Genomic DNA, 24039 nt, shown 5'->3' on the forward strand with positions numbered 1-24039 from the left:
CAGTGGAAATTCTCCTCCCGGGTTATAACACCCAAAATGTCTCCTGTCACCACCCAATATTCTTGGGGGAGGGGGACAGATCTGCCCACCCCCTCCTTGAGAACCAGTGGGTTAGCTGATAAAGAGAACCACTCGGTGGCCAACAAGAGCAGAGAATAAAGGATTCAGTGTGTTTGCTCAGGGATCCTGGCAGAGACTGGCCTAAATGATACCTGGAGGCAGGGGGATACATTTAGCTCAGCAGATCCCAGCACTTGTCAGCATCTCCCAGGACTAAAAGGGAACCCAGGAACTCGCAGGGGGTCAGCCCCAGAAAGCAAATGTCCCTGAGCGGCCCCAAGCCAAGGACAGGATTCACCTCCTGCTCTGCCACTCAGAGAAACCTTCCGGCCGCTGCGATTGGATTTCAATTAAAGTGATTAGCACTGTTTATTTAGACTCCACAGCTGCCTACAATCTACCGTGCATTACTGTGAGTTTAAAGAAATCAAGGAGGGGCGTGGGGGAAAGGGGAGGCAATTCAGCCCAAATTGAAAAAGTCCTCCTGTAATTACGAGATTGGAGAATATCCACTGAGGGGATCAATAATGGGAAATCTAAGTGCCACTGTGTGCTGAGATTACGGTCTCTGAATCACTCCATCTTGGATTTTAATTTTCTCTCTCATTATCACATCGCCATGAGCAGTGATTGCAGCCACACATCCCAGCTTGAGAGAGGCGGGCGGTGAGGCTGAACCAAAGCAGGGTCAATCCAGACACACTGGACCCTCTGTATGAAATTTTTATTGCCACATAACAAATTACCCCAAATGTTGTGGCTTAGAGCAAGACACGTTTATGATAGTAAAGCTTCCGTGGGTCCGGTGTCTGATCACGGTCTAGCTGGGGCCTCTGCTGGGGTCTCACCAGGCTGCACTCAAGGTGTGGCTGGGATTGGGGTCTCCTCGGAGGCTCAGGGTCCCCTTGCAAGCACATGTGGTTCATGGTAGAATTCATTCTTCCTGACAGCAGTAGAACTCCTGGCAGCTTGCTTGTTCAAGGTCAGCAGGAAAGGGAGTCTCTGATTTCCAGTCCCTCTCTTAAAGGGCTCACCTGATTAGGTCAGGCCCACCAGGATAATCTCAGTTTTGATGAACTTAAGGTTAACTGTTTTTTGGGTTTTTTTTTTAAGGCTTTTTTTTTAAGGTTAACTGTTTAAGGACCTTAATTACATCTGCAAAATCCCCTCACCTTTGCCATATTCTTTGGGCGAGAAGCAAGATACAGGTCCTACCCACACAAAAGGGGAGGGAAGTTTGAAGGGTGTGGGTCATTGGAGGTCATTTGAGAATCCTGCCCACCACACCCTCCATCGGAGCTCCTCCCCAAATGCACAGAACCAGGCCGTGGGACGGTGTCATAGCCACAGGCCTCCCCTGCCCCAGCCTGATGGACTGTCCCAACAAAAAACCCAGTGGCCAGCCATGAATGAGAGCCTTCCCATTTGGGAGAGGAAATAGAGAAAACAGAGATCTGACACAATCTGGTTCCCTGTCCAGTGGTCTTCCTCTGATCTCTGGTCTTCTCTGTGTCCCGAGCCCCAGCCAGGATTCCTGGCTGCCCTGACCTGGGAGCCTTGACCTTCCTTCTTCCCAGGATGCTGAGCACAGGGACAAATGCAAGCAGCCGCTCCAGGCTGGATGAGGACAGGGGCCCGGGATCTGGGAGCCCAGTCGTCATTCTAACAATCCCCCACCCTACTCCTCCTCATGTGCCTCCTCCCTCCTTCCACACCCCGCTCAGATGTCACCCTGGGGGAACCTTGGGCAACCCTACTCAGTGCCAGCTTCCATGATTTACATACATTGCACTGATTTGCACCTTTATTCTTATGTTTGAGTCTCTCTTTCATGATAGTGCATATATTACTTAGGATTAGTTTCAGTGAGCATTGAAACCTAAAATAACAGAAGAAAAGGTTAGAGATTCATTTCTCCCTCCAAGTAATCTAGATGTTAGCAGCCCAGGGCTAGTCTAGAAGCTCTGTTCTGCAGAGTCCTCAAAAGACTCACTCTTCTTCTATCATGTTGCTTCAAACTGGCTGGATTCCAAGTCTAAAATGGCTGCCCCTGCTCCAGCCATCACCCCCACATTTCAGCCAATAGGAAGGAGGAAGGGAAGGAGAAGGCGATGCCCCCTCCCTTTACACCATTTCTCCTTACACCCCATTGGCTATAAATTAGTCACATGGCCACAGATATCTGCATGGAATGCTGAAATGTGTAGTTTTTATTCTAAATAGCCCTATATTATGGAAGAATGGGAGGTGGGGGATAAGGGAATTTCTGGAAGTCTCTGTTCTAACTTCCCCATCCACCTTGTGCAGTCTAAAGGATGGGATATTTCTTTTATATCCAAATCTTTACCCACTCCTTCAATAGCCTGGCTGTGATTCTATATCCATTGATTGTTTCATTGAACACATTGTTCATGCATTCTTTCCCTCACTCCCCTATCTACTCATTTATTCACTGGTTCATTCATTCGCTCATTCATTTCTCAACAAATTCTCTCCCTATGCCTTGCACAGTGCTGGGCATGTGGTCAGGATTCAGGATATGGAGAGGATAATACAGACACTGCATTCAAGCTGCTTACAAATTAGTAGGGAGCACAGCCAAGGAAATGAAGCATTTCAGCACCCTGACGTAGGTGCTAAGAGACTGTGCAAAGGTTGCCATGCTGACACCATCTGGGGCTGCACTCAAGATTTCCAAAGGGAGGTGACGTCCCGTCTGAGGTTTGGAAAAGCAAACGTTATTAGGGAGCAGACGGGGCCTGCATTCCTGACTACTGGGAACACAGAGCAAAACCATCCCCTGTCCGTGGTGCTGACCCCCAGGCCCAGCCAGGGGCGCACGAGGTGTGGGCAAGCCAGTCCCTGCTCCCCACGTCTCACGCATTCTGGGTGGGCAGGTGGGGCAGCAGTGGCGTGCCACATAGCTACATACTTCATTTTCGTAACGACCTTCCCGTCTCCCCTCTCAGTCTCGCTTGTCAGTCTGTGACCATTAAAATCCTCATTAGCAAATGAGATTTGGATGGACTTATTAGGATGAGGGATGGCCCCGCGGCACAGCTGGCTGCGGGTCAGTCCTCTTCTCCCTCTCTCTTTGGAAACAGTGCACCTCGCATTCTGGGCACCCCTCTCCAGGTCCAATACCAGGCTCCAACAGACTCCCTGGGGATGTTCAGGGGACCAGCTGAAGGGGAGCCCAGGCCACAGCAGACCACAAAGAGCCTAGAGCTGCTGATTCACACGCCCACCCAAAGCACCCAATCAAGGCCAGTTCAGACTGAAGCTCAAACTCCCAAACGTGACATTCGAAACCCCTCCCAATCCCATCTCCACCCTCCTCTCCCGCCTCCTGTCCTCCCCACGTGGCCCCTGCATCTAGGCTCTGACCTGCTGACCTGATGGGTGGTCTCCTGGAATCGGCTCTACCAGCTCATGGGAGCCACTTGTTCCGCATTCAAAAGCTGACATCACATTGGCAACCTGAAATTGACCATGGTGGGAGGATTTACACCATGGGAATCAGCACATGCTACAGAGGACCCATTTATTTATTTATTTAGGTCAGAAAGCCAGATTTTATGCATTTGCCAGCATACACCCGTTGAAAGGTCCCCGAGCATGTCACCCACTTGCATATCTGCCCATCTTTGTGTGGGCGGTTCCCTCTGCCAGGCTCTCCCCCCACTCCCTGGGATGCCCCTTCTGTCTCCCTTCTCTGCCCCGGTCATTTGCTGAGGCCCCGGAAGGAGCCCAGCCCCCTCCTCTGTGCACCCAACCTGGACTTTCACCTTGTCTTCTACGCCAGGGATCATTTGTTTCCCAAATGAAAATCAATTCAAAGCAGCTTCAGGAAAAGGTAGAAATATGCAGGGAGGGAAGGGGGAGGTGAACTTCACAGGACCTGGGGCAGAAAGTTTAGCTGCCGTCACAGCCACTAGGAAGATGTCCAACAGCTGCTCTTTCTCTGAAGCCCTAGTCCCTGAATCCTGCTTACACGTACCCATCGTGGCTTCCCCCAAAGAGGTGCCCCTGGGCCCCTGGTTTGCATGAAACCCCAGACAAATCAGCCACATAACAAGCCAGAGTCTCTAAGCTCTGGTCCCAGGCCAGTCCAATCATCTGAGGTCATGGGGCAGGGTCACATCATCACGGCACATGGGGGTCACACGGTCATGGGGCAGGGGGTCACACGGCTGCTGTGTCTTCAGCGGGAGCTGTGAGAGGGGTGGACAAAGCTGAGAAACTGGCCCACCTCACAGCTGGAGGACAAGCTCCATGAGGACAGAAAATGTGTTTATTCATGTCGAGACGCCCAGTCCCAGCATAGAGCAGGGGCTCAATACGTATTTGTAAATTCAAGGAATCACCTCAGCTTGGGCCTTCTCTCAGCAACCTGTGACCCAGTTGGTCACTGGAGAGGGAGGCAAAAGGCTTTGAGTATTTCACCAGGGAAACACTCCATGCCCAAGTAACAAGGCATCCTTGGACTTCCCTGGTGGCCCAGTGGTTAACAATCCGCCTGCCAAGGCAGGGGACACGGGTTCGAGCCCTAGTCCGGGAAGATCCCACGTGCCAGGGAGCAGCTAAGCCCGTGCACCACAACTACTGAGCCTGCACTCTAGAGCCCGTGAGCCACAACTACTGAGCCCACGTGCCACAACTACTGAAGCCCACGCGCCTAGAGCCCGTGCTCTGCAACAAGAGAAGCCACCACAATGAGAAGCCTGCCCACCGCAATGTAGAGTAGCCCCCACTCACCGCAACTAGAGAAAGCCTGCGGGCAGCAATGAAAACCCAACGCAGCCAAAAATAAATTAATTAAAAAAAAAGCCAACTGCATCTGTCTTGCTCATTAATAGGAGATCAGCCTGCCCCACAAGGGCTGAGGGGGAAATTCGGAACAGGTAAGAAGGAAGCAGAGTAAGGGAGGGGGGACGTTGACCCAACTGCCCCCTCCCTCCCTGCCACTTTCTATCACTCCCCGACCTTCAGCCCCGGAAGCTAACTCTTTCCAGAGGCCACAGGCGAACTCTAGGGGAGGGACGACGGCAGAGCACAGGTAACGGCCCTTGTCACCTCACCAGGTGATCCAGAGAGCAAGTGGAGGGGAGGGCGTGAGGCGGGGAGCAGAGCCAGGCGTTGGAGCTGCAGGCTGTGGGAAGCAGCCCCCGCACCCCCGTGCACACCCGCCTTTCCCGAGACTCAGCCAAGCAGGGGGCTGCTCGGGGCCACTTCTGTCTCCATCCTTCCGTCTCCAAAGATGCTGCGATTTCCGCCACGTGGGAGGGATCCGACTGCTCGCGAGCCTTTGGGAGGAGGCGGTGGCAAAGGTTTCTCACCACGGAGACCCCGGCCAGTTCGCGCCTCCCCCCTCACAAGCAGGCAACGCGTCTCCCTGTCCCCCTGGGATGGAGTCTAGATTCGCACAAATTGTTTTTCCCTGCTCGTACACACCAGAGAAGGAAACAGGAAAGACAGGGGAACAGAGTCCCAGTTCCCACCCTGAACCCGTGGGGCCGCCGGCCTCCTTCCCCCGAGCTCCGGCTTCCTCCGCGGGACTCTCTCCCTCTCCAAGGGCGCACGTGCTCAGAGGCAGGTAGACGCGCTTCCAGCCGCCGCAGCCTTGAGCGCTCTCCTTAATCTCCTCACCTTGCGAGGCAGTGCAGCACTCCATAATTGCTTCTGGAAATGCGGTCACCAGTTTAATTGGTAGAACTTGTCCTGGTTGACATAACCTAGTGAAGCAACCCCGGGCCTCCCTGTTTCTCGGGAAGCGCGACCAGTGTGTCGCTGTGCGGGGCGCGCGGCTCCCCTGCGCGTAGGATGTGCGCCGGCCGGAGCGCAGAGCTCGTCTGTGCCTGTTGCCGGCACGTGAGCCTGTAGACGTGGCCGGGGTTCCGGGGATCAGGGAGTGTGGGGTACGCTTGGAGGATGGACAGGACGGAAGGGAGCCCGCTGAGCCCTGGGGACTCCTCTGCCTCGGGACCGCGAAGGAGCCAGGCGGTGACACGGCCACATTAGGTCATGAGGCCACCCCGAGGGCTGTTGTCGATGGGCTCCCTGCTCTGTGAATATACGCTGGCTGGCCCCTCCAGGTCGGAGCCTCCAGCCTGCTCCGCGTCCCGCGAAGAAGGAGAGCTGGAGAGAAGGAGGGATGGAGGGAGGAAAGACAATGAGCTGGGGGTACTCATCCCAGGTCTCTCCCTGACAGGCTGCAGGAGGGCTGAGCGTGTTCTTGGGGGGAAGGTCTCAGCCCTGGTCAGTGAGGCGGCCCCTCCCCCCATACAGCTTTGCTGTCCCGGGTCCAGGTGACGCCCCCGGCCACCCGCAGGCCCAGGGATAGGTCTCCCTCTTGCTTCCGTGTACCTGCTGCTCGCTCCTGCAAACCCAGTCCCGTGGTTAAATTATCCTCCAATCAAAGTGGCGGTGATGGGATGAATGGGGAGATTGGGATTGACATGTATACACCAATATGTATGAATAGATAACTAATAAGAACCTGCTGTATAAAAAATAAATAAAATAAAATTTTAAAAAAAATTATCCTGCAGTCACTCAGTCTTGCTGTGCTGTTTCCGGTCAGGATCTGGGTGGCTTCAGACGGCGGTGGGCGACGGTGTTGGTGGGCAGTGGCTCTCTCCCGGAGCCAGCACCGTCCTGCCCCTGACACCTTGATGGGGGTGGGGGGGACTGGTTTTCTTCTCTGTTGGCCCACCCTGGGCAGGTGGCCCCTTGGGGGAGGGGGAGGGGAACGTGGCTTCCTGCCGGGGCGGGGGGGGGGGGGGACTGGCGGGGGGCAGGCTCTTCACCCTATGCACAGGTCTTTCCCAGCGTTCCTAGGTCTTAAGCCAGGGCCGGCCAGCTCCGGGAAGGACACGTGGGCCATCCAGGCTCCCCCACTCCCTCCAAGGGAGGGGGGATGCAGCCCTGGGGGCCACCGTGAGGGAAGCAGGAGGGCAAAGGCTCTGAGGCACTGGCCTGCGCCCCGACCAAAGGACCCACACGGCCCAGGTTATGAGGTTGTCAATCACTTCATCCTGCTTCCGCACCCCTTCCACCCCTCACACCCCAGTCTAGCCCGACCCCCAAGGCCCCGGCATTAACACCTTTAATAGGGGCTTCCCTGGCGGTCCAGTGGTTAGTACCCTGCACTTCCGTTGCCGTGGGCCCGGGTTCGCTCCCTGGTCGGGGAACGAAGCTCCTGCAGACCCCGCAGCGCGGCAAAAATAAATAAATAAATAATTTAAAACACCATTAATACTAGCGGCCTCTCCACGCTCTCCCCTCCCTCCCTGGGACCCCCACCTGGCAGAGGGGGGTCCAAGACCCTGCACCACTGCTGATGAAGGTCTCCTGTCACTCACACCCAGGATGCTCTCCAAGGCTCATGATTTATGGACTTTAATTTTCCCAGATCCTCAGTCGTGTCCCCTCTTTCCCTCTGGTCTGTCAGGGCATTTATCTGCCACCCTTGCAGCCCTTCTCCCCCTTCCCTGTTTTTTAATTTGAAGCATCTATCTGGAGCATCCTGAGATGGGACCGTCTGCAATACTGAATGCATTACACTGCTGACAGCTCTATTGATTTTCTCTCTCCTGCTGCATAATGCAAGATATATACAAGCCGATAAGTTGACCCCTGTCCCTTGCTTTGAAGGGACCATGCCCTTTTTCTTTCTCTCTCTCATGTCCCCCTCACCCTGGCATACGTTGATATATAGGAGGGGTGTTTGTCCCTTACGCTCAAGATGGATTCTCCTCTGCCCCGATATTATTTTCCTCTCTGCTGGTGGACGCTGTCTAATCCATCCTTTTTACGGTAGCAGGTTGGACACCGTGGAAGCCGTTCACGGTGCAAAGGGGTTGGTGGAAGCAGGGGAGTTGAGGAGGTGGCATCTGTCAAAACTGGCTGTGTCCCCTCTGGGCAAGACCAGGCAGACTTTCCCAGGGGTGCCCTCTGCCTGCCTCACCAAGTCTAGGGCCACCCCAGCCCACCTCCTCTTCTCTGGGTTGTAGTTCTCCAAATCCACTGGCAACTCTTGACTTACATTCAGTTCACGGTCCCAGAGCCAGCTGCTGGGCTAAGCGTTTTCTGTTGTGGTTTCTGCTAAGCAAGGCAGGGAAGTGGCAGACAGTCATGTGGGCTACACCCAATTGGCATAGGGGTCTGAAAGGCTTGGAAGGAGGGATTAATATCCCTCCTCAACAGAGACTGAGGCTCAGAGATGCCAGGAGACTGGTTCAAGTTCTCCCAGCCAGACACAGGACTTGAATCCAAGACTATCTGTCTCCAGGGTCAGTTTTCCATAAATCCTATCACAACGCCTCCTCCAGGAAGACCTCCTGGACTGAGGCCACCTAATCCAATTGCTTCTTTATTCTTGTCCCCCCTGGAACATATTTGCTTTGAAGGTTTGCTCTTGCCGGCTGGCTGCTGAGTGTGTTGGGTGGGTTCTCTCTGTTGTGAATCAGCATCATTGTTACTTCCTCCTGGCGGGTTTCCCTGGGCCCAGCCTGTCCCCAGCCCGGATCAATCTCCCACGGTCCCCATCTGGTCCCACAGTGAGAAGCACTTACTGCCTTATCAGTGCCGCTCCTGCTAGTCTGTGATTCTCTGGAGATGGGGACAGAGATGCAGACCGTATTTTATTTCTGCATCTTCACCGCCTGGCCGACAGAAGGAACTCTCTAAAAATGGGTTGAATCCGTTTAATCAGTCAATGGGCCGTCTGGGCGGGTGGGTGTTTGCTCTCTTAGAGGTCTCTTAAAGGCAGGCTCTGCAGGAGCTTTTTCTGCCTTCTCCCCTCCACTCCCCGTCACCCAACCCCCAGCCCCACACAAGGCCTCCCACTGGAAACGGTCCTCCAGCTGCCAAGGAGGAGAACACCATTCCTAAGGTTCAGGGCTTCTGGCCGATGGGGCCGCACGTGCTCCTGGTGACTGACTACCTGGCCACATCCATCTTGCCAGCCAGCCAGAGACCCACAGAGAAGCAGCAGAAAAGGATGCTGAACCTTCGAGCATCCCAGAGCAAGGGCTGGGTACCAATATGAGCAATGGCCATGGGGTGCAAAGACAGAGGCCTGGGCCCATGAGTACCTGGCCACAGGTGCAGGACAGACGTCATTATAATAAAGAACATCCTCTTGGTTTTGTCTTTCCGGTCCAGTGGCTCTCAACGTGGAGTGATTTTGCCCCCCAGGGACGTGTGGCAATGTCTGGAGATGCATTTGTCTGTCACAGTTGTGAGGGTCCAGCATCCGGTGGGTAAAGGCCAGGGAGAGCTGAACATCCTACAAGTTTCAGAACACCCCTCCCCCCAAAAAACAGAACGATCCCAAAAGCCAGCAGTGCTGAGTTTGAGAAACCCTGTTCCAGCCCGACCAGCCATGCCTTGTGGCTTTAAGCACAGCAGCTGGGAGAATATCGAACCTGCATCCCTCAGGAGCACCTGAGATTCTCCTGGACTCCTTGGGGGCTGGAGGAGGGAAGAAACCTGCGTTCCTTTAGTCCTCTTGGGTCCCCCCAAAAAGCACCAGCCTCCGTGCCCGCACCCTGCCTCCTTCCCTCCCTCATCAACCTTTTCCCAAGTCAGCAGATTCAAAATAACCCCCTTCCAAGATGGTTTAAAGGACAGCCCTGCCGCCAGACAAAGGCGTGGGCCTCCTGGGGGCCTCTTGGAAATTTTATAAGGTGGTAGATATGAGAGCACCCCGTCAGGTATGAAATACCATACAAATATTACCTCTAATTATGTAAGTGCTCTCAGCCGGGGGTTTTAGGATGCAAGGCAGAAAGGGGCCAGAATCTTCGCTTTCCATTTCCAGTCACGGCCTCAGCGCCCTCGTGTGGCCACTGGTGGAAACTACACCCAGGGCCGGGCAGGGATTTTCAGGCAGAGGTGCAGGGTCCTGCCCAGAGGAGAGGGCGGAGCTGAGCTCTGAGGATAAACAGAACTTAGGGTCAGAGGGGAAGGCACAGGCCGATGCCTGGGGCCAGGAAGTGCCCTTAAGACACCGGTTGGCTGGGCTGAAAAGGTCGTTGCTTTTGGCGGTGCAGTGGGGGAGAAAAGACCAGAAAGGCATCAGCCTGAGATGGAGGGGGGCTGTCAGGTCAGGCTGGGGGATTTGAGAGTGTCTTTCTCAGGTCAGAGCTGAGGCGTCCTGACCTTCAGATAATCTCACATTAAGGCCCTACCAATTAACTTTTCTCTTTGTTAACACCCAGAAGCATCTGTAGTCACAGAAACATAGTTTGCCTACTTTTAAAAGGCTGTCTAGCACCATTAGAGGATTTCGTGATCTCCCAGGGGCAAGGACTGTGGGTTTATCCTTCCCTGTATCTCCAGCATCTCTAGGAAAATGCTCAGCCTGGGCTTGTCTAATGGGAGGGAAGGGGGGAGGGGAGTGGGTTCAAAGCGAAGTTCATGGTAAAGGACTCTTTTCTCTTCAGGTGAGCTGCTCTGTAATAATGCGCACAGGGCAATTACATTCTGTTGTGCAGTTATTAAATTGGGGAGGAAACAAATATAATAAAATGTAGACATTTGTAAGGAGGTTAAAAATAAAGTGGAGGATGAAAATTAAATCGATAACCTCAGGTTTCCCGGAGCCTGTCTGAAAAGACGTTCTGGAAGAGCTGAGGGTAAATTTGTGCTGAGAAAATAATACCAGGGATGGGGTGAAGGCTGCGAGGAACCAAAGGGGCAAAGGGAACGCTGCCTTCCCAGAGCTGCCAGCCCGTTTCAGGTGGGCAGCCTAGTGAGGAGGTGGTCAAGAGTCTGGGAGCGTGGTTCCGAGTCCTGACTTCACCTCTCCCAGCAACTGACACGCCTTCATTCTCTGCGGGTAAGACTGGAGTAAACGACCGGAGCCACCCATCACAAGCACGCCCGAGGATCACAGAGGCCCTATGGGTAAAGTGCTTAGTACAGGAGATGCCCGGTGTGAGTGTTCCATAAAACGTTAGCTATTCCAAGTTTGGGTTTTTTTTTTTGTTTTTTTTTGTTTTTTTGCGGTACGCGGGCCTCACTGTTGCGGCCTCTCCCGTTGCGGAGCACAGGCTCCGGACGCGCAGGCCCAGCGGCCCTGGCTCACGGGCCCAGCCGCTTTGCGGCATGTGGGATCTTCCCGGACCGGGGCACGAACCCGTGTGCCCTGCATCGGCAGGCGGACTCTCAACCACTGCGCCACCAGGGAGGCCCCTATTCCAAGTTTTAACTTGCTTTTATGGTACCAGTTCTTAAAGGAATTGGAAGCAGCCGGTGGAAAAGCTCCGTTCAATAAGAAGAGGCGGGCAAGAGGGCCCTGCCCATGACAGATTAGATGTCCGTGGCAAAGGAGACCAGAAGGAAAAGGGAGGAACCCCTAGAAAGAGGTTGTAAAATGTACGTAGGAGGGTCCCTCCATTTAAAAGAAAAAAAAAATCTCTGCGTAGATGCCCAATACACAGGTCTAATGAAAGTAGTAGATAGTAAGTCCTAACACAGGTCTTCAAACCGGATCTGAAATAAAACCTAGCAAAGCCAAGGTGGGGTTTGGACCGGAGGATAGAGGAGGTAGGGAGTGGTGGAGGGAAGCGGCCCATTGCTTTCGGGGGAGCCGCGCTGTTAATCCAGGAGGAGACGCAGCGAGGGGAAAGGCGAACGCCTGTGTTATTCTTGACCCGTTGCGGACACCGTACCCAGCTTCCTCTGGGGGAGAGTTTAACTGCCCGGAAACGGAAGTCTTTCTTTTCCGTTCTCCTCGCTTCTGGCTGCTCACGGTGAGTGTTTTTCGGGCCCTACGTTGGGAGTTGGGGGTAATCCGTGGTAATCCACGGCCGGGTGACGTCTGGGGACCCAGGACCTGGATCAGAGGTGCGGGGGGAGGAGGATGGAGGGCGATGGGGCCGGTATTTCGGGGGTGCGGGGAGGGGAAGCGGGGTAGCCGCTGGTCCCCGCATCCCATGGTCACTGACGCTTGTTTTCCCGCAGGTTCTGCCCGTGCTCTCCGCGCCTCGTCGCCATGGTGAGTACGACCCCTGCCTGGGGCCTTTCCGGGGTTGAGGGGCGAGGGCAGGGGCGCCTGTGCGAGGGTCTTCCGAGCCCCGAGAGGGGCTGGTGGGCCCAACCATCCTAGAAAAGCGTGTCTCTACAGTTGCTTCTTTTTGCTTTGTGTTGCAGCCTCGCAAAATTGAGGAAATTAAGGACTTTCTGCTCACAGCCAGGCGAAAGGACGCCAAATGTAAGTGAGGGTCTAGACGAGCGAGTGGAAAGGGTCGCGTTGGCGCGGAGCCGCTCCTGCACGGGCGCTGGGCCGGGCGGCTGCTTAAGCCTGTGCGTGCTGTCGGGAAGCAGTGGTTTTAGCAGGTCTCGCGTAAGAAAAGCTGGTTGGCCAGTGTGTTCTCTTCCTTAGCTAACTGTGAACGTTTAAGAAACATCCTAAGGTGTTTTGTTCGTGTGTGTCCTCCTGTGTATGGTAGGTGCTCAGAACGGAACCCTTACTGGGTGAAAATCTGGAAACGCGCGTTTCGTAAACCCCGACTTAGTGCTGCATGTTAGGCTCTGGGCTGAGCACAGGCCCTGCTCACAAGGAACTAGGTCATTTCCCTTCTACGTGTGTTAGCGTCCTAGCCTGTAAACGAAGGGAAAAGTAATTGATGCATCAGAAACACAAAACAGCGAGTTTTTGGTGGACGTGTGCCAGCCCCGGGTGCCAGTGTGTTCTCTCTACACGGGGAGGGAATTCTGCTGGTGTGCCTGTGTTGTAGTTGAAGGAGGTGTGGGGAGCTTGTGCTCTATACTAGATCTTGAACTGCCTTAACCCGGAGGCATCTTTCTTGTGCTGCTCCTTATAGCTTTTTTTCCCTCCCAGATTTGTGCTAAAGAGAAAATCGGATAACGCGTGAAGGTGGAGTACTCTCAGGCTGACTTACTTTAAGGTGGGCTAAGGCGCCAGCCGTCTCTGACGCCCTGTGTCAGTGGTAGGGTGAAGCAGTGGGGTGCAGGAGAGCCTTTGAGGGAGTTCACGGGGCTTCGGGAAGAGTCATGTCTGTGTCCCCTTTACCTGAAACAGGTTGTTGCCTTTGATCCCCTGGTGCTGTGTGAACTGGTGACCACCTGTGAAAACAAGTAGCATCTGGTGGGAACGTCTGTCCTGACGGGTGGTGGGGACCCCGGGTGACAGTGCACTTGTGTTTTTGTATGTACTGTGGTACACAAAGGAAATGTATCAGGTCAGCCTTAGTCCGGGCCACGGAATTTGCTGTCACTGCCTGGGCAGATCCCAGCTCTACCAGCAGGTAGCTGTCTTTAGCGAGGTAAACACAATCCCACTGTTTTCTTTTGTTGAAGAGGGGGTGATGACATCTGTCTCCTAGGATTGGTGCAAGGATCAGATGATCTCTTAGAGACGTCAGCACGTTGAGCAAGTGACACCAAATCCATGAGATGGCTTTGCATTTTAATTCTGTTGGTGAGCTTGAGTTTAGACAGTGACCTGTGAGAGTAGGGGTCACGTTCCCCTGGATGTGATAGGGTGCTCAGTGAGTGTTTTGTGAATACACTTTTGAATATTTCTTTATAGTTTTAATTGTAAAATATAAAATTTTTTGGTGTGCAGTTTACTGGCTTTGAGTATGTTCACACTGTAGTGCAACCATCCTTTTCCAGAAATTTTCATCTTGCAAAACTGAAACTCTGTAACCCATTAAACAGTAGGTCTCCATTCTCCCTCCAAGCCCTGGCCACCACCATTCTACTTCGTCTCTATCAGTTTGGCTCTTCTCGGTGTATGTCGTGTAAGTGGATCCTCTGGTATTGGTCCTTTCATGACTGGCTTGCTTCATTTGGCATGAGATCTTCAGAATTCATCCGCGTTGGAGAATTTGTCAGGATTTCCTCCTTAAGACTAAATGGTCCATTGTGTGCACACGCCACATTTTGTTTCTCCATATCCGTCCATGGACATTTGGGTGGTTTCTGCCTTTGGCTGTTGTGAATAATGTTGCTGTGAACGTTGTACAAATATCTCTTGTTGCTGCTGTCTGTGCTTTTGAGTATATTCCTGTAAGTAGAATTGCTGCATCACATGATGTTGAATAAACACTTTTAAGAGATGCGTCTGCCTTATCTGGTGAGGGTTCAGTTAGTTTATAGATGTACAGCAGCTACTAGGGATGACGCAGTATACTTAGCTTTGGGAGGAATGTTAAGATAGCAAAATAGGTTGGTTTGAGTAAATATCCACGTGCCTGATTTATTAAAACATGAGCCAAGGCAGCCCGTGCCTTCGGCGGGGCCATGGAGCTTCTGCTTCCTGTGACACGTCCCACCCCTTGAGCAGTATATTGGCAGAGATGGAGCTGTGGGTTGTGAGTGCAAGTTAACTGTGCTGTAGAAGTCGGAACGGGGAACTTGACAGGTGCCTGACATGAGTAACCTGGGAAGCGGGTGTCTTCCTGCCGCCAGAATAGGTGGCGGCCTCATGAAGGTGCATCGACGCTTGCACATAACCACGCTGTTTGCTGAATTTCACACCTTGCGCTGTTGGACTCTGAGCACACTTGGGGCTCTTTGTTGTCTGAGCCGCAATAAAGAGCCCAGAACATGTGTTCTGCTCGCATTTGAGGAAAAGCTTCAGCACATGCTCATTATGTCGGGGGGCGGACCTGAAGGAAGAGCCTTAGCATCGCCCCCGATGGCATCTCATATGCAGTTATTTCTAGAAGGGTGGTGGAAAGTTCTTGATCTCAGCAGATAATCCATCTCCTTACTTTATGAACTACTTTCATCCCTTAAAAAATAATAAGATGGACACAGGATGTTCTAGGATGTGTTCAGTGTACCAGATACTACCTGTGTTTTAAATATAAGCATTAAGCTCCAGGTTCTTGAGTAGTAATGTAAGGGAAATGAAGATTTCTGACATTATTTTTAAATACTGAGCTCAGAGGAGGGCGGGGGCATCTTGTTTTCTGTTTCAGCAGAGGGACAGTGGAGGGAGGCAAGCACAGCTGTCACACGTGCCACGTCCTGCAGAACTACAAAGCCGGTGGACTGTGCACCCTCTCTTTTCTGTGATACAGTTTAATTGTTAATTCTGGTCTCTGATAGCGGTCAAGATCAAGAAAAATAAGGATAATGTGAAGTTTAAGGTTCGATGTAGCAGGTACCTTTACACCTTGGTCATCACAGACAAAGAGAAGGCGGAGAAGCTGAAGCAGTCCCTGCCCCCAGGTGAGTGAGGCGGGAACCCCGGGGCGGGGAGCAGCCCGGAGTGTGGGGGGTCCCTGTGTCACCACCTTGTTTCTTCACTTGTCCCCAGAATGAGGAAAGTCTATTCTGTACTTTGTCTAAGTATCTGCCCTTGCTGTGGGTGTAGTGCAGGGAATATGTGTGGTTCTCAGAGGTTAGATCCCATAGCAGAAATCGCTTCCGTGGCCACAGGAAAGTTTGTTTCAGCCCCTTCAGTGCTTTCCTAATGCAGCAGCATAACGGCCGATGCTCATTCTGTCACTCATCTCATCCTCACCGCGGCCCTACAAGGTAGGTAGGTGCTGGTATATTGATGACCCCCATGTTTATAGGTTGAGGGACTTATTAAATACAACAGGCCATGAGCGTAGGTTAGTTAAGCATAGGGGCCTGTCCTGGTGGTGGAAGGCTCAAAAGGGCACCTGGGAGAAAACTGCCCCAGGAGCCCAGAGGGGGTTCCAAAGGCTGCTGCTTCACAGTGAGAAGTCAGCCAGCACCACTTGCGCTTGCAGGACTAACTGGAACGTCTTTAGAAAGGCTGAGAGAGGGAACGTTTTTATCATCAAACACTAACTGTTACGTTTTAAGCGAAACCGTCCTGGTGGGCTTAATTTCTGAGCTTTGCGAACCCTCTTTAGCTTAAGTGCAAAGTCCAGACAAGCAGTAGTAGCTCAGATAAAATGAATAATCTTCTGAGTGGCTTACTTCTGGTGTCTCTTTTCCTCTAGGTTTGGCAGTGAAGGAGCTGAAATGAATCACGCACACTGATTTGAACTGTATTAAAAAATTTGTAATTCTCAAAATGGCCTTTTTCTTTGAGGATGGGGGGTGTGGGTGTTACTTGGAATGGCTTCTGGTGGGAATAGGATGGGGGCCCTGGTTGCTACCTTGTTGCATCCCTAATCTTGGGCTGTGATCCCAGTGGACAAATAAAGCCATCTTTTTTTTTTTCTGAAGCCTAAGTTTGAAAATAAGTAGATGGAAATAGGCAGTTAAAAGAGCCAGTTATTGGTGGAAGTGAAGCCAGTCTGCACTCGTGGGATGTAAAAGTCATTTAGGTAAAATGAGCTCCCTTGTCATGAAAGTGATAGTTAAAAGGAGGAGTTGATCAGCCTTCTTGGAAACGGCAGTAAATGCAGCCGTCTCTTCTCAGGAGGTGGTGGCGCTTTTGTGTCTGCCATGTTGAAATATTTCTTGATGCGGAGGTGGATGTGTGATTCCCTCCCCTCCCTCGACTAAGACACTTGTGTTCTCAGGCACAGGAGTGAAAACTCACTCTTGTGTGTTTCCTAAGTGCTACTCAAGATCAAGTGGAGCTCGGGAGTGGTACTTGGTGCAGCGAGATGAACGCGGATGAGAGGACAGTTTAGATGAGGGGCTCTGAGAAGGCTATGAGTTAAGCATGGAGATGAGTGGATGTTAGCCCAGCGAAAGGAGCCCCTGGAACCCAAAGACCGGTCTGAACACTTAAATGGAGGAGCCAGAGATCTGACCCCGGACTTTGAGGCAGTGCAGTGGTGGGTGTGGGGATAGGACACGCTGCTCAGACAGGTGTGTGAAGGCCCGAATCCCACCTCCCAGCCAGGCCTGGCTCCTTGGGGATTCAGTCCTGCTTCCACTACGTGCTGACATGAATGATCTTGAGAAACTACCTCAGCTCCCCCTGTGCCAGTTACCAATCCCGGGGAGGACTCCAGACGCAGATAGGGCAATACTTAGAAGGCAAAATCACCTTCAGTAGTGGGCATTGGTCCCCTGTGGCCAGCGAGTGTCTGCACGGTGGCAGGGCAGTTCGCTTACATGCACCCCTCCTGCCTCATGGAAGGACCCCCATCCCTTCCCCACAGAGCAGTATGGAGGGCCAAGTGTTTTAGGAGGCACGCATTTTTAAGCAGGGAAAGTGATTCATTGAGCTTGAAATAAGGAAATTTCTCACACTGGTGACAACGACGAGCCCGGCACAGGTCCTGTGGGCTCATTACCCTTTGGCCAGGAAGTCTTCCCCAGCCCGAGGACCAGTCTCAGGCAGCTGAGTGGGGGGTCGCCAGGGCGCTTTTCCCAGCACTAAGTTCCCAGAAGGTTATGGCAAGTCCCCACTGCAGTGGTTTCAGAGTCCAGTGAGCTACACCATCGAGGTTAGGGTCTTGGCTCGGATGTGTGGGTGCACCACGAGGTGGCGCCAAACTACGGCATATGAGCGCCGGCGGCCCGGGAAGGTCTGGCCGTGGTTCACACTGAGATCTACGCCCAAGTAGCCAAGTGGCTGAGATCGTTTGTAGGCTTTTTTCTATAAGAATTCGAGGCATGTGAGGTCCTTTTTCAATCTAGTCCTGAGGAGTTCGGGTTTTGTTTCCTCCGGCACCAGGGTCTTCAGCGCTCAGTGGTTGTCGACAGACCCAGATGGGGCGCCTTCAGCGGCTTCCAGTCCTGCCCGCCCTTTCATTGGTCCAGCTTCCCAGGAAGAGGGCGGGTTTACCACTTGGGCTCCCTTTGTCCCAGCACATTTTGCAGAGACCAGCCCCAGTTCCTAGGATACAAACCCCGCAGGCATTTGTCTAGAGAAGGCATCCTTTCATGCTGTGGTTCTCAGCCCCAGCCTGTGCCTGCCAGTCATTTAGGGCACTTTTTAAAAGTTCGCTGAGGCCAGGTCTGGTTCCAGAGATTCTGCGTAAGTTGCAGAATCGGTATGTGTTCAAGCCCTCTGGTGCCCAGGGCCGACACTGCCTCTCTGAGGTCAGCCGGTCAGCTTGGGTGAAGTGGTTCCTGCCACGCCAGATGAATGGGGAGCTGCGTAGGCAAGAGGGCTGTTCGACGCCCTTAACGAGGCCCTGGGAGGTCTCACGTTTCTCTTCTGCTTCTCTGCTTCACTGGCGTCCCGTCTAGGTCAGCAGGCCTCCGGGGAAGCAGCTAGAAAGGTCACTGTCCAGCTGGGTGCAGACCGGCCCAGCAGGTTTGTGTGTTCCAGGCTGCACCCCGTGGCTGCGGTGATGGCCCTGAGGGTGGGCTTGTGCAGTCAGCGTCTTCAGGTGTGGGCTGTGGGCCCACCCTTCCCCGACCCGTTCTGTGTCTGGGCCCAGCCCCAGCTCCAGCAAAGTCGATGCTCAGGGTGCACTCCATGCCCTCGCCCTCCCTTCTCCCCTAAGACACTTGCAGTTTGCTGTAGTGACTCTAATCTTCCTAGAGGAATGCCAAATCCTCCTAACTTCCGGGTCATTGTGGCAGGGATCAGCAGCTGCAGCCAGAGCTGTTGACAACGGGCAGGGGGGAGGGGAACGTGTATGTGGCACCAGGCGGTGCCTATCCCGGAGGTCCCGGGGCTGCCTGGGGGCTGCGTGACCATGCAGGTTATCAGCGCCACCGAGGGCCCTACGAAACCGCTGCAGGTCCGTCTTCCTGAGCTACCAGCACGGCCGGTTCAAGACCAAGACCCTGACCAGGGCCTCTGGGGCCATGTGTGGTCTGGCCCGCGCCTACCTTGACAACTTGTTTCTCTCTCTTTTTAAAAATACCTTTATTTTGGGAAATTCCCTGGCAGTCCAGTGGTTAGGACTCAGAGCTTTCACTGCCAGGGGCCGGGTTCGATCCCTGGTTGGAGAACTAAAAATATATATATATATATGTGTATATATATATATATATATATATAAATTTTATATATATATATTTTTTTAAGTAAGGCTGAGGTATAATTTACAGTGAAAGTCACCCTTCTTGGTATGCAGTTCTCTGTACTTTGACAAACGTGTACAGTTGTGTAACCAACCCTGCAATCCAGAGAGAATATTCCCACCACCCCAAAGTTCCCCCTTGCACCCCAGCCCCTGGCAGCCTGCCACCGGTCTGTTTCTGTCGGTGCAGTGTGCCAGTCTCTCCTTCTTGTCGCTCCCCTCACTGCGGGCTTTGCATTTACTGATTCCACTCCGTCCCCTGCGGACCTTGGTCCCTGATCTCACAGTGTACTGTCCCCCTGCTCCGAATTCACCCTCCCCCAGGACTTGGGGGTTAACTTCAGCTCTCACCTCACGTGTCATTTTTCAGGAAATGTCCCCCCCCCCCAAGACTCTGTGCCGATTCACACACCGACACTGGGCTCTTGAAAGCACTTTGCCGGGGGGGGGGGGGGCTGGGCGGGGCTGGGGGTGTAGTTAATCACTGAGTGGGATAAAGGCTGCCTCCCCTCACCTATTAAACTTCCCATGCCGGCAGGAACGTGTGTTTTTCTCATCACTGTATTCCCTAGAACAGAGAACGTGCTCAATCAAAATTTGTTAAATTAATGAAAGGAAACCCCAGTGACAGGAACAGTGCTCTCCAGCTTCTGTGCCTCAGCTTTGGGCCTGCGCAGATGGACGGCTGCAGTCAGGCTCAGGGAACCTTGACCCGGACCGCGACCTCCCGGAGGAGAGAGAGGTCTCGACCACAGCACAGGACTCCATCTCTCAGCCCTGGATCTCTGATAGGGGAAGGGGCGTGTGTGGTCTCTCCCCCTCTAGCAGCCACGCGTGTTTGGTGGAGTTTCACCCGCATCCACCCCGTTCCCCAAGCCAGAAACCTAGAAGCCTCTCCCGGGTCTCTGTTCTCACCCGTGTCTCTACCCGCCTCGCTACCACCTCTCAGACTGTCTGTAACTCAAGCCTGATCCCTTCAGGACCCCTTAACCGCCCCACACCCACCTCACCGACCTCAGGCGGCCCTTTACCCTGCCCTGGACCTTGTCCCAAGCCTTCCCCCTCCTTCCCGCCCCGCGCGTCCCGCAGTCGCGACACGCGGTTTGGGGCGCAGGACCGCGCGTCCTTCCGCGAGGCTCTGTCGGATCCGGGGCTGCCCCCACCGCATCCCCCGCATCCTGATGCGCCGACCCTGCTCTGCTTTTCTCCAGAACATCGCTAACCTAGCACGCTGTCCGTCTTCACGTGGGTACTGCTACCATATCCCGCTAAACTGCGATCCCCTCCCAGCCAGAGCTTCCATCCGCTTTTGTTCACGGACAGAACAGTGCCTGGCACGTAGTAGGCGCTCAGTATACTTGTGTTCTCGACGGTTCTGGCGTCTCCCTGGGATGTCCGGCCCTTCCCGGCGCTCCCAGTGCTCCCTCCCCTCCCCTCCCCCCCCTCTGGACAATTCCAGGGTCTCTCCCCAGGGGGCCCGCCCCGTCCCGCCGGCTGGTAAGAATCGGCTGCTTCTCTTAATCCCTGCCCGGGGCTTTCCAGGCGGCACCCGTTAGTTTGGGCAGATGCGCTGGGCGCTTCCGGGGCAGGACCGTGTCTTTGAACCCACGTGGCTTACAGAGTGAATGCTCAATCACGGTTGAGAGTGAATACGGAATTAGTGACCCAGGACTGGGTCCCTTCCTTCCCCAGTCTGTCAGTTCGCTACCCTCTAAGAGCGCTAGGAACGGCCGGCCTCGCCTCTCACGCCATGACTGCCCGCGGCACTCATAGACCCTCTACATGCTTGCTTTGATGATAAGTGACCAGAAGCCCGGGGACCTAGAGAGTGCTGTTCAGAGACAGATTCAGAAGCCTTCTGGGGGCTGTTTCCACTTCTCCTTTCACCTCTTTCGCCCGTGGGGCCAGGACAGATTCCAGGCCAAAAACACGCTTCAGGCTTTTCGGTGTGACCCCTTGCAGCCGGAGGGTGAGCACAGGGCGAGGAGCGCCCCCCCGGAGGGGGCGGGGAGGGCGCGCGCGCGCGCTCAGCGGGCGGGGCCTAGTCCAGGGCAAGGCGGGGTCGGGGTGGGCCCGGGGCGGGGCCGGGCCTGGGGCGGGGCGGGGCGGGGCGGGGCGGGCGGGCGCGCGTCCCGGGCCCGGCGGTGGGCTGCGGGCGGCGGTCGCAGCGGGCGGGCGCACTCCGGCAGAGCCATGCTGGCGGCGCGCGTGGAGTATATCGCGCCCTGGTGGGTGGTGTGGCTGCACAGCGTCCCGCACGTCGGCTTGCGCCTGCAGCCGGTAGACAGCACCTTCAGGCCCCGCGATGAGAGTTACCAGGAGGTGAGTCCGCGCCGCCTCCCGACCCGGCGCCCCAAGTCCCCGCGCCACCCCTTCCGCCCTCCCAGCCCGCCGCTCTCCACAGGCGTCCAGACCCCGTCCCCCACTCTCGCCGCAGCCTCTTCGCCCCTTCTCCCCTTTCCCCGCGAGTCCTTGGCCCACGGCCCTCCGGCCTGGGAACCTCATGGGCCGGGACAACTGGAAAGATGGGAGTTAAGCCGGCCGAGGGACACGGGGGGGGAAGGGCGCAGAGGCTGCCTGTGGCGGGGCGGGGAGGCTGAGCGCCGAGGGGGAGGGCAGCGTAGGGGCATTTGTGCCCGTACCCGGTGATTCCGCCGCACCAGCTGCGGAGATGCTGAGGAGGGCCCCGCCGTTTTCCTCCTTCTGCGGTTACAAGACGCGCTCTCTCTGGGAGAAGTTTGGGCAGAAACTCCCGGTCTCCCGGTTCGTCTCCGCAGCAACTCTCCTCCCCTGCCCCTGCTTGCAGCGTGGAAGCCGCTGCCAGCACCTCTACTTGGGCCCCTCCTGGAAGGCGACAGAGCTGGGGGAGAGGGGTGTGGACCCTCAGCTACGTGTGGATATTTGGGGGAAGGAAGGTGGCCCCCATCAGCCCCATCTCACACCAGCGCACCCTCCTTCTCTGTACAGACACACCTTCTAGGCCCTGGATTTCTGGGATCTTAGCGGCTTGGCCAGCCACTCGCCTCATCCCTGCAATTCTCTCCTTGCCCTGCTCTGCTGGCCTCCGCCGTTTCTGCACCCCTGGGGAGAAGGGGTGCTCCCCAGGCTTCCCCGCCCAGACAATTGCAGAATCTCCCAGCCTTCTCAGGTGTGGCCCAGCCCTCTCCAGCCCCTGTAGCCAGGCTGAGTAGTTTTCTGTTGGGTCAAAGATTCCGGGACTGGGAAGTCCAAGATGGGGCCCATTTGTTCAGGACTTTGACCCCTGGCGGCCTCTGCCTGCGTGTCAGGCTCTCTGCAGTCTCCTGGTGTGAGGCCAGTCAGGGCAGAGTGGGGCCTCCAGGGAGGCTGAGCAGGGGTCGGCTGTTCACCTCTCCCCTGCCAGGACTCTCTCCTGCAGGGTGCCGGGGATCCTGGTCCAGTAGGGTGTGCAGGGCGCCAGTGACAGGCAGTCTAATAATAACCCCTAGTGTCCCCGTCACCCTCAGGCCCCAGGCAGATGGTGCCTGCCCTTCCAGAAGGAGGAGAGAATCAGGACCCCTTCCTGCTCTTAGGCAGGGATCCGTCGCCGGGTTTGGCTTCCCGAGTTCGCTTCCTTCCCTGTCTGTCTGGCCTCCCTCTCCCTGAGCCCTGCCTGGGGAAGGCAGTTCCCTGAGAATGTAGCCACCTGGGGAGAGCTCCAGGGAATCTTCCGCTCCCAATGAATGCATGAAAAGAGGCGGATATGATTTCAGAGACAGCTGTGTTGCTTGCGTTGTGTGTGTGTGTGTGTGTGTGTGTGTGTGTGTGTGTCTGACCCCACGTCCTTGTGTCCCAAACCCTGCGCCCCAGATCCTGCCCCTGGGGCCTCCAACCACAGCTTTCTCCTTTCCCCTGGAGGAAAAGTAAACTCTTGCCTGGGTGGAGAAGACCTTGGTGTGTGGGGAGGGGCGGTAGGGCACTCCGCCCGCCAGAGACAGCTCCCCCAGAGACAGCTCCCGTCTGGCCAGCAGCTGTGGTTGGCAGGGCCTGAGCCTGGGCCACCCCCCTCAGTCCCCTGGAGAGGTGGCAGATGAGCCAGAGGGACCCACTCACAGCCCCTGCCCCTCTCCTCCCCGGGGTTTCAGACCCTGACACACTGTGCTGGCATCCCCAGGGCCGCTGCTCCCCGGCCGCCAAACACCCAGCCCCACCCCTACCCTCCATGTTCTGCTTAGGCCGCCTGAGGGCTCTGAGTGGGAGATGAGTCTGGTGAGCCTGGATGGGAAGTCTGGCTCTGGGTGTTTATTTAAGGCGGCTCCTGTTTTGGTAAGTTCCCCTGTTGTCTGACCGTGGGTCTCTCCTGGACGTCCCCACCTTCGTCCCCTTCCTCCTGAGCGGCGGTCACCGCCCGAGTCAGGGCACCACGTCAGTTAACACCCTGGATTGGGCACCTTCTACTGTCAGTCATCTCAGTACTCAAACTGTGACCATGGCAGGTGTCTGTACCTCCCTGAGCCTCACTTTCCTTCTCTGCAAGTATTAAATGAGATGTCCCTTGAAACATGCTTAGTACGTAGAGGGTCCCATAGCACGTGATAGGACCCAGTGACGCAAATCATTACGCAGACTGGCCTTGAGGTTCAGAAACGTGTCCAAGTACCATAACCCATGGAGAACACAGACGGAAGATCTGTGTCTACAGTCACTGATCAGGAAGGACTGAAAGACTCATGCAGAGGGGGCTTCAGCTCATGCCCCAAACGTCCAAGTGAACAGTACCATCCTGTGGTACTGTGTGTGTGTGTGTGTGTGTGTGTGTGTACACAAAGATTAAATGGAACTGGGAACAGGCAGTGCGTCCTGGAAAGCTCCGTGGCGGGGACGAGCCGTGCGGGGGATCTGGAAGGCAAGGAGGTCTAGGAGTGAAAAGCAGGTCGCCTGGTGACTGGGACATCCTGAGCAAAGTCAGTTCCCAGAACTTCCTTGAGGAAGCAGAGCTCCCAGTCACTTTCAGAGGTCTTGGGGAGCCATGGAAGCCCCCTGATGGCTGTCCTTCCATCCCTCCCTGCCAGTGGACTTGACCCTGAGTCCTCGCTCAGGCTACCTGGGCTCCATCCAC

The 24039-nt window shown here is 54.9% G+C and overlaps 2 protein-coding genes across 3 annotated transcripts in view; both read left to right on the forward strand.

Annotated features, from left to right (window-relative positions):
• RPL38 (ribosomal protein L38) overlaps nt 1–16097 on the forward strand; it is a 797591-nt gene extending 781494 nt beyond the window's left edge. For both annotated transcript variants that reach the window (XM_049701919.1, XM_049701918.1), the window contains exons 2-5: nt 12034–12067; nt 12223–12283; nt 15154–15276; nt 16023–16097. In XM_049701919.1, the coding sequence (XP_049557876.1) occupies nt 12065–12067; nt 12223–12283; nt 15154–15276; nt 16023–16048 (213 nt within the window). In that variant the 5' untranslated portion in view covers nt 12034–12064 and the 3' untranslated portion in view covers nt 16049–16097. The remainder of the gene's footprint in view (nt 1–12033; nt 12068–12222; nt 12284–15153; nt 15277–16022) is intronic.
• A 4981-nt stretch (nt 16098–21078) lies between these two features.
• Nucleotides 21079–24039, forward strand: part of TTYH2 (tweety family member 2) — a 39876-nt gene continuing 36915 nt past the window's right edge. The window contains exon 1 of the mRNA XM_004275435.3: nt 21079–21284. Coding sequence (XP_004275483.1) covers nt 21156–21284 — 129 coding nt within the window. The 5' untranslated portion in view covers nt 21079–21155. The remainder of the gene's footprint in view (nt 21285–24039) is intronic.

Source organism: Orcinus orca, chromosome 19 (genome assembly GCF_937001465.1).
Source record: "Orcinus orca chromosome 19, mOrcOrc1.1, whole genome shotgun sequence".
NCBI lineage: Eukaryota > Metazoa > Chordata > Mammalia > Artiodactyla > Delphinidae > Orcinus > Orcinus orca.